The sequence below is a fragment of the Lolium rigidum genome, chromosome 2, assembly GCF_022539505.1.
Source record: "Lolium rigidum isolate FL_2022 chromosome 2, APGP_CSIRO_Lrig_0.1, whole genome shotgun sequence".
Lineage (NCBI taxonomy): Eukaryota > Viridiplantae > Streptophyta > Magnoliopsida > Poales > Poaceae > Lolium > Lolium rigidum.
Window position 1 is genome coordinate 106,742,444 of NC_061509.1, and position 12,586 is coordinate 106,755,029.

Genomic DNA, 12,586 nt, shown 5'->3' on the forward strand with positions numbered 1-12,586 from the left:
TGGCAACATGCCGTGGTGACACGGAAGCAAATAATTGCAAGAAATGCCTCACTCAAGCCTTCCAGGATGCCCGGGCTGTATGCAGATTCAGGAAAAGTGTCTCTATCTACTACGACACCTGCAGTCTCGGGTTTTCTGAAAAGAACATCAGATTCCATCCTGAAAATCTGCAAGCAGCCTACGGGGCAGACGGTCCCCAGGTACCAGTCCAGTGCAAGAAGGAGTTCAACAAGGCTGTCAGTGCAGTTATCTCTGATGTGGCGAGGAAGGCAGTGGGTGCAAGGTACGCCAGCGGAAAAGAAAATCTTGATGAACATGGCTGCAGATACAAGCTATATGGCTTTGCAGAATGTTCCCCTCAGTTACCGCCTGCTGAATGCCAGTTGTGCCTCGAAGATTTGACTGCTCAACCTGGCTTCAGTGGGAACGTGGGCGAGCGGAAGGCTACGCTTTATTGCAGCTACCGGTTCGAACCCAGTCAGTTCTTCAAGTCTTCGAAAGGTGAGTTAACCATGAAACACGGAATAAAATACTTATTTTCTTACGTCATACTTTTTCCTGGGTAACGAGTCAACAACATGCAGGAGGACACAGGACACTATGGATTGTGGTTGGCATAGTGGGAGGTGCCATGACAATCGCTTTAATAGTGTTCATATTCCTACTCTGGTGGAGGATGCCGGTATGGTATTCTTCTCTATTCTATTCTCAAGAACCCCACTAAATCTTGCCGCTGCAAGTTCAAGAACTAAACTAACAGAAGTTCACGAATAAAACTAATGGGCCAACTGAACATGAAGGGCACAGATATTACGAAAACCATATATTTACAAAAATCAAATGTTTTTTCATCATATATTTACTAATGAACCTATCCCAACTTGCTTGGGAAAAAGGCCTTGATGTTGTTTTTGTTGTATTTTATTTACTAATGAATCGACTGAACATAATTTCAATAAGTATAAGAATTCTTGCTAGAGTAAATCTAAGACACTCATGCTTTCAAGGGGACCTTACAATTATTTTGTGAACAAATATGATGGAAAATGAGACACTAAACAGAACACACACATGCACTTTATTTTTCACTATAATCTGTACACGCATAAAAGAAAGGATAAATGCCCATCAGAAACAGAGTCCAAGAAAATTAGCTTCACTTGAAAACTAAAGAGGGAATGAGCTACCGGAGGAGGGAGGCCATTTGTTTGGACGCAGGGAGGTGCACCACTGCTGACCAGTACGACACCCATTGCCACAAGCCACCGTCTTCGTGACCTGCATAATACACAATACAGTCTTATAGGCATAGAAAGGGATATCGTGGCTTACACTACTACAGAAAATAGTAAACCAACCATTCACCTTCACGGACTCAAACAGTAGCTGGAACAGCAAGTATAGGTAACTGGAAGAGTAAAAAGAGGCGACGATGATGAAGCAATAGTTGTGGTGTAACAGAATGAACATTGCATTTCTACAGAACTGAAGATATTCATGTGTAGATCAAGAAAGGCGCCTATGCAGAAATAACTGAACTACATGATTTACAGTTTTGCCAAAATGGAGAACCTGTGTAAACATGCAATTTGATTACAGGGCACAAAATGTCCTTTTCATTTAGCTGAAATCAGACTATGCATGAACTGCCGTTTAAGTTCTACGTAGGCAATTTATGAAATATTCACCATGGTCAACCCAGAAGATCAGAACCGAGACTTTTGTCCTTCATAAGTGTTCATAATCTCATTTTTACCATATTGCCATATCCATCAATATAAAGATAGCCATTGTCTGACAAAATAGCTATCCAATGATCATAAATTTACCACATCCATCAGATGGGGGGACTCTATCCTGTATTCCTGTACATAATGCATTATGTACAGGAATAGGATAGTGGTAGAAAGATAGAGCTCCATTATCCTGTATTCCTGTACATAATGATGGGAAAAGTGTTACTGACATTACAGCAAAGAGCTGCTTAATCAGGCAGCGAGCAACTCCTGCAGAAGTGGGATAAGCAGACAGCTAGTGTACCTCTAAGCAGACAGCGGGATAAGAAAGATAGAGATTACTTACCGACATTATAGCAACGAGCATCTCAGCAAACATAAATCTTGCTTCTGCTTTTATATCCTCTGTTACTCCTTGATAATGTGCATCTTGCCATTCTACAAACAATGTAAAATTAACCTTCAGCAAGGAAAACGATTAAGGTTCACATTCTTGGAATTACAGTTTAGATCACCATTCCCGAGGTAAACCAGACAACAAATAAGTCGTAAGTTTAAGTATTAGGCATTACATAAATAGTAGAAGGTTCACATTCTTGGAATTAAAGTTCGAACCACCATTTCCAGAGGGCAAACTGGCCACATTTGCACTCTGCAGTTAAATAGGAGGTTCCTAAACAGAATGTTATGTCAAAATAATAGCATGAGAATAAAGTGCAAACAGAGTTATGTAACCAAATAAGCCTAAGAAGAAACATGACCTAACTTTACTTTAAAGGACAAAGGAAAAAAAACAGACTATGTAGGAGTTGCTAGTGTTCTCACAGAGCTCATTTATTATAGTCTGCCATCGATTTCTACATAGACTCTACAAGAAACTAGTGTTCTCACAATGCCCATTTCCTAATGTATCATTTTTTGCAGGCTAAACGCCCTTCAGCGATCGATTTCTTTGATGCAATCACAGTCACCGCGGAGGGCAAGATGATTGCTCTGTTCTTGGACTACGATGGCACTTTATCACCGATCGTGAAGATTCCTGAAAAGGCGTTTATGTCTGAGGAGGTAAGCCTAAAGAACTAGAAAAAATGCTTACATGATAGTTGTTATCTGTAAATCTTTCTTATCCTCCATTTGAAATAACCAGATGCGTGACGCTGTTGGAGAAGCTGCCTCCTTGTTCCCCACTTCAGTCGTCACTGGAAGGTCCCGAGATAAGGTAAGCCTTTTGTCCCTAGCAAGTTGGGGTAGGCTATAAATGAAACCTAACAGAAACATAAGGAGACCAAAACGTGAAAGAGAGATAAAAAAGAAAGCACGAGTAAACTACTATTCCAGCACATGGATTGTTGATTTTCATAGTCCTATCAAGAACCAAATCTCTAGGCACATTCCAATCCCTCAACTCCCTTTTCATCACCTCCTCCGGTACTTCTGGAGGCCTCCGCTGGATATGCCAACCACCTTAGTCCGTGTTGGACTAGCTTCTCTTCAATAGGTGCCACACCTACCCTATCACATATTACCTCGTTCATAATCCGTGTTACTGGGTTAGGCAAACAGAATACACCAGGATATTCAGTTATACCCTGCCATACCTAGAACCCGATATCTTGTAATCCCCTCTATTAATAAGAGATGAAAGGATATCCACGAGTGTGGTCAATCATTCCTTTCTTGTATTTTAGTGTGCCAACATTCGGCTCCACATAGCAACGCGGCTCTCATTGTCATCCTATAGAATTTACCTTTTAGATTTTGCGGGACCTTCTTATCACATAGGATGCTAGATGCTTGCCGCCACTTCATCCACCCATCTTTGATCATGTGGCAAACATCCTCATCGATATCACCATTTCTTTGCAGCATTGATCCTAAGTATCAAAAGGTGTCCCTCTTAGGCACTATTTGTCCTTCTAAACTAAACTTTGCCTCTTAGCTCCCACCACTAAAGTCACGCCTCGGCCTCATATACTTGGCTTTGGTCCTATTAATTCTAAACCCCTTTGATTCCAAAGTCTGCCTCCATAACTCTAATTTCCTATTGACACTGACCCTGGTTTCATCTACTAACACCCCATCATCAAGAAAGAGCATACACCAAAGAGAATATCTCTTTGTATATCCTTCGTGAACTCATCCATTACTAAGGAAAAAATGTATGGGCTCAAGCCTGACTCTTGATGTAGCCCTATCGTAATTGAAAAGTTGTCAGTTTCACTATCTCCTTTTTTTTTTTTTGCAAATCGGTTTCACTATCGCCTACGCAGACACTTGTCACAACTTTATCGTATGTATCTCCGATGAGAGTAATGTACTTTGTTGGGACTTTATGTTTCTCTAGCACCCACCACATGACCGTCGGTCACAAGCCTTCCCCGGGTCAATGAAAACCCATATGTAGCTCCTTCTCCCTTTATCTCTCCATAAGTTGACGAGGGAAGAAAATTGCCTATGTGGTCACACTCCTACGCATAAAACCAAATTGTTTTTTTTTAAGAAGCTAGTACTGTACTAACCAAAAACTTGGCCCGCTCCCCTCGTGTTGCACCCAGGCGACACCGGGGGCGACTCTCCGCGCCGTCTAGCCCTCTCCCCGGCCCTCCTCGCCGCTGCAGCCGCCGGCCCTTGCCACGGTGGCGGCGGGCCCGGCTTCCAAAGGTGGCTCGGGGTCTCGAGTTCTGTGGTGGTGGCGCCGGGGGCCTGGTCAGCGCAACTGGGATAACGGCGGCCAGCTCACCGGCGCGCGAACGCCGGGGAGGCGGCCCCGGGATGTTGTGGTGGCCTCCCTCGTCGGTGTGGGGGCGCCGGTGGTCGGGCTGGCCGGGTTACGCGGCGCACGACAGATCGGGCGGCGGCCAGATCTTGTCGTTGTTCTGCACGCCGACGGCGCCCGTGGCGTGGCTTGGGCTGCGCGTCGGCGGCCGGGGAGGGCTCGGCGACAACGTCCGTAGGGGTGGTGGCGTGGAGGCTGCTGGGGGTTGCGCGGGGTGGTGCGGGCTGTGCCAGATCCCTTCTGGCCTGCGGAAGGTGCCACGGTTTGTGGGGTTGGTGGACGGCGGTGTTGGCGTGCTGGCTAGCGTGCTCCGTCTGCCCTGCCGATGAAGAAGGCCTCAGTGGGAGGGTGCAAGCTCCGGATGAAAGCGACTCTGGTCGGTGCCGGCAATGGCGACGCCCTAGGGCGTCGTTCCCCTTCTTGGAGGCATCGTCGTGGGGCTGCCTCTCCTGTCTCAAGGCTTCGTGTTCTCCAGGTGAAAACCCAAGCTCGGACCTCGGCCGGAGCGGGCGACGGCGGCGGCCTCGTCGCTTTCCTTATGGGAGGCGTCGTCTTGGAGTGCATGGCCTTCACTTGGCGATGGTGGTTTGCTTTCCGTGCTACTCCGTCATGCCGACGGGATGGGGGATGTCGAGGCGGTGGCCTCGGGTAGGTTGCAGTGAGCCGGGGCGGCGGCCCCGGAAGGCGGTGCGGCAACATCTCTATGGTGTGGGGATGCGTCTTGTCAAGGCTTGAGTGGCGACCTTGGCCATGTGTGCGATAGGGCAGTCGGCTCGATCGGACGCGTCCTTGAGGGAACGGACGGATTTTATGTCGGGGCGGCGGCCCCGGATGAGTTGGTGTGTTGTCTGTGGTCTGCGGTCGATTGCCCTGTGCAGCTTGGGTTGCGGGTGGTTGGTTCGTGCGGCTTTGCAGCTCGAGAGCGAGTGGTGGTATGTCGGGGCGGCGGCCCCGGAAGGTGGTGCTTTTGGTTGTTGTGTCGCGTGTGCGATGAGGTGACTCTCGACGTTGATTGTCGATGTGTTGGGCTGGCTTGTGCGGCAAAGACAATGGTGGTGAGCAAGGCTTGGTTGCGACAAGACTGTGTTAGTCGACTCCGTCCGAATATCTTCGTGTTGGTGTCCCCTTGCTGTGAAGTCGAAGCCACCTTTGGGCGGTGTACGATGACCTTCGAGGGGCACTCCGGCGGTGAAGGTCCTTTTCGGCACGGATCTCCTCTCCGAGCTCGTCTTCAGAATCGGAGCTGCCGGCCTCTCCTCGAGGAGCCATATGTTTGGCATAGGACAACTTGAGCATCGCGTTTGTGTAGCTTTTGCCGTCCTCTCCAAGATGGCTCGGTGTGCCCCTCGCGGTGGCGTGTGTGTGGGTGTGGGCTTGGCCCCGCCATTGTAGGTTTTCGCCCGATTTTCTCCTAGAACTGGGCACTTTCTGCTTAATTAATGGACGAGGCAATTTTGCCACCGTTTCAAAAAAAAAAAAACAAATTGGTTTTTAGTGATACAACACACCCCCTCGCTTGGTATCACCATGCAATCCGGACAAGCACGTCTATCCATTCTCCTAGTTGGACAAAGTCAACCTAGCTAGAGTGTTGGGCAACACTAAAGGTCACTAACTGAGATTGTCTCTTTCTAAAGAAGGTGTTAGCCATGAACAGGTCGTAGGCTACCACAAAGTCTAGGATGTCCTTATGCTCCTGGTTCCAATCGCCCAAAGCCCCCACGTACCCCCTCGAACCCCGTGTTAGTTGTACCCACATGGCCACTAAGCGCTAATAACGTTTACGACAAGATCCCCAACAACTAGCTTGACTAGGATAATCATATTATCCATCTCCTGTCATTCCTACTACCAACTCACCCTGAATACCAAAGTTTCCTATTTGTTGAAACACAACCACATGACCACTGAATCGAGTGTGTTTTGATATTTCTGTACTAATGGAAATCTAGCTTTTAAGTTGAAGCTCTATACATGTCTAATGAGAGACTCAATATGTTGTGTTGTTCATTTTCAGGTGAAAGACTTCATACAACTCGAAAATCTGCACTACGCAGGGAGCCATGGGATGGACATCAAACTAGTAAGACATTCTTACTCTTGTAATTGGATATAGGATTTTTCTTCAATGCTCTCCAAATTTACGTGAATATTTAACCTGTAGAGTGACGAAACAGAAGCCTTCCAACCTACCAGCGAGTATGAACCTAGAATAACAGAGGTAACTACAATTAATTATTATCATCAGCATTTATTACTTAATTTGATTACATCATGTAGTAATGCACTACTTGCAAAAAAAGGCCACAGAGCGTTTGGAAGAGGCTGTGCAACAGATCAAGGGTGCCACGGTAGAAAACAACAAGTACTGCGTTTCAGTACACTACAGGAATGTTCAGAAGAAGGTATAATCGAACAAGGTTTTGCCTCCTTCTATTGTTATGGGGAGAAATTTCTGGATGGGCTGGTCCCTTGGACCACCACACCCTCTTATATATAGCTCACTTTAGGCTTACATCTTCACCCATACACTACAATAATCTAAACTCTAGTAGGACACTACTACTATACTAACACTCATTAAAATACTCTAGACTATCAGAGTACTACTACACTAACTCGCACTCCAACATTGCCCCTCAAGATGGGTGATAGGTACCTATCGTTCCCATCTTGTTACATGCCGGCAAACATTTCTTACTACCCCATCCCTTGGTTAGACAATCTGCTAATTGTTATCCAGAGGTTACATAGCTTAACTTCGAGGTGCCTTCATCGAACCACTCTTTGCTGAAGAACTGATCTACTTTCACATGTTTTGTTCCGTCATGCTGAACTGGATTGTTAGCTATGCTGATGCTGACTTGTTGTCGCAACGAAGGTTCAATGGCCCTCTCCTGCAGTAGCTTCAATTCTGAGAGGAAGCCTTTCATCAATAGCATCTCACTCAAACACACAAACACTTATTCCGCTTCTGCGGTTGTCTGGAGACTACTAGCTCCTCCAGGATATCAAGTTTCCTCCTACAAATACACAAAAGCATGATAAATACCTTCTGTCATCAAGGCGACTAGCCCAATCATCGTCTCAATAGTCCTCCACATTCAAGTGCTTCTCCTTAGCAGGGACAACACCACACCAGCTCTCTCAGCTGCCTGCCACTGCTGAAGGCACCAACTCTACCATTCAAGTAGCACACGTATGCCTCCTGCCGTTTCTTCCACCCAGCACCTAAAGGTCACACACTTGCGTCGCTGGCTGCCGATTCACCGCCGCACACGCTGCACTTGCCACTAGCTCACCTGCTGGACCGCTGCCTGAGCCTCCAATCCACTCCTCCCCTGCAAATCGCTTATAAATAATCTGCAGCTGCTCCCTCTTGGGCTCCTTCTCTCTTCCCTGCTATAAGACAGCAGCAGCTCCTTCCACTTCCTTGAAAGGAACCTCTCTCAGCTACACCAAATCAACCACGTACAAGGGAAGGGCTCACTCCTCTGCACCAAGCCACCAAGCCGCAGCTGGCTTCAATTCCGTGAAGTCCTCCTCACCTAGCCGCTGCTGTTTCCAACCTGCTGCAGCGCCGCTAGTTCTCCTCGCCGCACGCGCAATGCTGCCTGTCTAGCTTTTTATGCTTCCAAGAGCCACCACTGAGCCTAGCCTACAGTTCATTGCTTGCTCCACTGCCGTGTCTGGTGCAGGGCACCTCCACAGACGTGAACTCCAGGAGCCACTCGTGAGGCTTCCGCTGCGGTTGATCTGTGCCCACACTTGCACGCGGATGACCAGAGCTCCGCCGCTCGCCGATTAACCATTGCCACCTCCATGAACCAGCAGCACGTCCACCTTGTGTGCTGATACCATGTTGTTATGGGGAGAAATTTCTGGATGGTCTTTGTCTCTGGGACCTCCACACCCTCTTACATATAACTCAACTTAGACATATATCTTCACTCATACACTAGAATAATCTAGACTCGGACACTACTGCTATACTAACACTGCTAGAATACTCTATCAGAATACTACTACACTAACTCATACTTCAACACTTGCTATATTGAGGAAATTTATCTCATGTTTGGATCCTTTGTTTTACAGGAGCGAAAGTTGGTTAAGAACATCGTGAACAGAACTTTGACAAGCTTTTCTGATCTCAAGGTGACCCATGGTAAAAAGGTGAGTAATTCGATTGCGCAGCAATTAATTTTAAATATTTGCACTGTATTCATTACATTTATACTTGACTACTTGTACTATATGATTCTATAGGTCTTAGAGGTTCGTCCAAAGGCTGACTTCAACAAGGGTCATGCAGTCAACTATCTACTCGAGTACCTGGTGAACAAAAATAACTGGGACAGATCTCAGGTTCTAGCTATTTACATCGGGGATGATAAGACCGACGAAGACGCCTTTAAGGTGAAATTCTATAAATATCATCTAAACATCTAAACCTCATCTTTGGAAAACTTCATTGAAATTATTTTTCCACTGTGATCAGGTTCTTTCTGGACAAGGCGGATTTGGGATCCTTGTCTCCAAGAAGCGCAGGAAGACCGACGCCTCCTATTCGCTTAAAGACCCACCTCAGGTAAGGATTCAATCTCACATGTATGCATGTAATATTCTTAATTATATCCAATAAAATGACAGGTAATATTTGTACTTGACATTCAGGTGAAAGAATTTCTTCAAAAGCTAGTTAGCTGGAAGAGTGGAGAGGCTCAAGTTTGAGTCTGTCGCAATCTATTTAGTACTAGCTTAATTTCTGTATGTTGCCACGGAATAATATATAGATGATGTATACCAAGATTGATTTGTTGGTTTCCTATTTAATAAAGTGTGTCGAGGGTAATGTGCATGTGCTGTTCGACCAAACCAAAACATTCAGGGAATAATATAAAATATTTGAAACAGAGGTAGTATGTGATAACCAGCATGCACTCCTCCTCTTCTTCTTTCTCATTGCCACATGTATCCAACATTCTCACCTTCGATGATACCCCCTTTGTTATTCATTTCACATGTTTGAATCTCAGCAGTGAACTGCACATTGCCTCAAACTTGAAAGTGCTCGCTTAATATTTATGAGAAGGCCTTCTTCATCTCACAAAGCATAGCAGTGTTCTCGCGACAGTAGCGAACAAAACTTTGCTCTTTGTCACAGTGAAGCACAGAAAGAGTGATGGTACCATGAGCACATAATGACACCGCCTGGCTTCAGATCAACTGCTAGCTTCTTATAGCTCATCAATATCATCTTGTTGTCACCCTTAATGCTATAATCTGTGGAAATTGTGATTTCTTGACCCTTCAACTGAATAGGCTTCTCATCTTTCAAATATCCAGTACGCATCTCTGGACCCTGCAATGTAGTAAACCAATGAATATATGATCAATAAGCTTTCATCAAACAAACCAGTGTAAACAAAATGAGGTAATGCTTGTCCATGCTAGACATATAAGAAATTAAAAAAAAATCATATGATCACTCACACACATTCATAAAAATTAAGATCACTTAAATTTAATTTCTGAGATTATCAGAATAACAGTACGCATTAATAAGTTAACTAGTGACAAAATATGTACTTTAAATTTTGTTTGCGGCACAATTCTGGGCGGGGATACTAATAAAGCACACACAATTGCTAAAGAAAGTAGATATCAAATAAATCCTGCAAAAATGTTGAATTTTGTTCCGTGGGACTAAGGCAGCATGGAGCACACGAGGAGGGAGAGGGTTCACCGGTAGTCACTGAGTCCAAGCGGCGGGTTGGGTGTGACCCTCGGAGCATCCCTCCGATGCACCTCCGAAGGAAGACGAACGAGCCCCAGTCTCGTCGCTCCCGCCGACCTCCGCCGCCGCCGCTAGGTCCCGACCTAACCCCAGTCTCTCTCGCCTCCGAAAGGAAGAAAAAAAAAATCTGTCCTGCGTGGCAAAAATAAACCGGGTCGGCACTCCTCTTCCCCACCCCCGCCGCCCCCGGGGTTCGCTTCTCCCACTCCGCTGGTGCATCTTCGGCGATGGCTGGCTATTCTCGCAGCTTTTCTTCGATGGACATCCCTGGACGCGCCTTCGCTTCCTCGTCCACCCCCAGTCCGCCGCCGCAGAAGGTACGGCCTCATTCTCTTCTCCCGATTCTTCACTTGGAAGCTGGTTACAGATGGGGATGCTTTCGATTCGCCAGTCGCCACCCAACTACTTCGTAGAAAGAGTGATTCACCTCATCAATTTCAGTCTTGAAGCATCAGATGTAATCCCTCCGTCCCACCAACTTCTGGTTGTGTTGTATGTGACAGTGATGTAACTTGGTTGGTGCTCAACAATAGTTCTACTCACTCAAATTCCGACATTCGATTAGTTTCGTGTTTTTTTAGACTAGTTGAATGCCCGTGTTTCGCCACTGCCCATATTTTTCTTTGCAACATATGTTAACTCTCCATTCTTTTCGACGAATAAGGTTTATATTTTTTTCCTAAAAAGTCAAAGCTTAGTAAACCTGGTCTGAACTTTTAAGAAGAACTACCAACCACTATAATATTATGTATATAGATATAATATAGAAGTATATTGCATGATGTATCTAATGACATTGATTCTGTATTGTACATGCTAATTATATTTTGTAAAATCTTGGTCAAAGTTTACAATGTTTGACTTTTCTTTACTATTATATTGCAGTTGGGGATGGTGTGCACTTTGGCATCAAACATTGGACCAGTCCTAACCATTGATCACCCAAAAAAACCCCATCAAATATGTTTCCCAGCCGCTTAGAAGAAATAGGAACGTATTCATCGTGTATCAATTCTTTCCATGTTAATGCACACAGAGAAAATCAGGACGTAATTCCCTTTCCTTGTTATTAACGCATGTATTTCTGATAGAAAAAGAGTAGACAATTAATTGGAGCTTTATTTGGAAGGAAAGAAAAGGCCAGAACAATAGTAAGCTATACTACTCCCTTTTAGAAGTTAGAAATTAATGGTTGAATAATTATTGGCAGCACCAAAGAAGAAAATCGTGGACGCATGCAAATCATATAGACAAAAAAAATATCAAGGTAGTGGTGAGGATCGTGGTGAAAATCGTAGAAGCATGTCGCGTACGGTCAGTTTTTAGGCAATTTGCACTTTGTACTTTACCTTCGTAATTGGAAAATACAATAATTAACACGGTAATTAATGATAATCACCTCATCAATACACGATAATTCTCCAACCTATTTTGGCGTGAGTCAGCTTCCCTTGTCTCCTTAAAGTCCAAATCAAATCAATTCCAAAAATTCGATTAGTTTCCTATCATGCTGTTCTCGATTCGCTGATCTCGCACCAAGCACGACTTAACCACCCGTCTCTTGTTTATCGGCCTTGTGTACACCTCCACACGTCGTCCCATTGTGTGTTCCACTCTTCCTCCTCTCGCATAAAGCACACCATGTCTTATTCTTCCACCCCGCCGCCTTGTTCAATGAGAGGCATGTTGCATAGTTCGCCACATCCGCGCATGGCTTCTTCTTCCATTCCGCAGCCCGTCCAGCGAGCGGCATATTGCAGAGTTCCCCACATCCGTGCTGGCCAGGTGGTGTCGCTTTGCTTCCTGTGTGGAGGAGATCGAATGCTTGGGGCTGCCACGCCGTTTTCTCCATCCAGGACGATGACGCTGTCTTAATTCCCAGAAAATCATTGGCCATCTGTCTCAAGCGCTGATTGAGGCGCGTATGATTTTTTTCTTCTACCGCGGGTTCTTCTCCTAGGAACAAGAGTAGAATGAGGAGGGGCACGACCAGCACTGCGGTGTTTGCCGGTCGGCTGCACGTTTATTCACCACACAAGGAGTTGGACCAATACATCGTTTGGGTACTCTTCGTCTCTTTTCTCTATTTTCTATGGCTGACCTGCCATTGGTGATTGAGAGCAATGAATGAGTTACTCTCGTATTTATCTGTCACCATGTTTGTTTCTTGCTTGATTTTTATATGCCATGCATGTCATATGTTTGAAAGGGCACTAACGATAGGGATCATAAGCTTAATCAACTTAGTTGAATGCCCGTGCGTTGCTACGGCAT

General features: G+C 45.5%; 1 protein-coding gene and 1 long non-coding RNA gene across 2 annotated transcripts; one reads left to right on the forward strand and one right to left on the reverse strand.

Moving 5' to 3' along the window:
- Positions 1-2,705: 2,705 nt before the first annotated feature.
- LOC124692198 (probable trehalose-phosphate phosphatase 2) lies at positions 2,706-9,505 on the forward strand. Its single transcript, XM_047225523.1, has 9 exons — positions 2,706-2,801; positions 2,884-2,955; positions 6,530-6,595; positions 6,677-6,733; positions 6,816-6,917; positions 8,611-8,688; positions 8,782-8,931; positions 9,014-9,103; positions 9,190-9,505. The coding sequence occupies exons 1-9, from the start codon at positions 2,721-2,723 to the stop codon at positions 9,244-9,246; spliced, it is 753 nt and encodes a 250-aa protein (XP_047081479.1). The 5' UTR covers positions 2,706-2,720; the 3' UTR covers positions 9,247-9,505.
- On the reverse strand, positions 9,399-10,429 carry LOC124692200. The gene is made up of 2 exons (XR_006999387.1): positions 10,262-10,429; positions 9,399-9,877 (listed from the first exon to the last, which is right to left on the reverse strand). It is a non-coding gene; the product is annotated as an uncharacterized LOC124692200 (long non-coding RNA).
- Between the last annotated feature and the right edge of the window lie 2,157 nt (positions 10,430-12,586).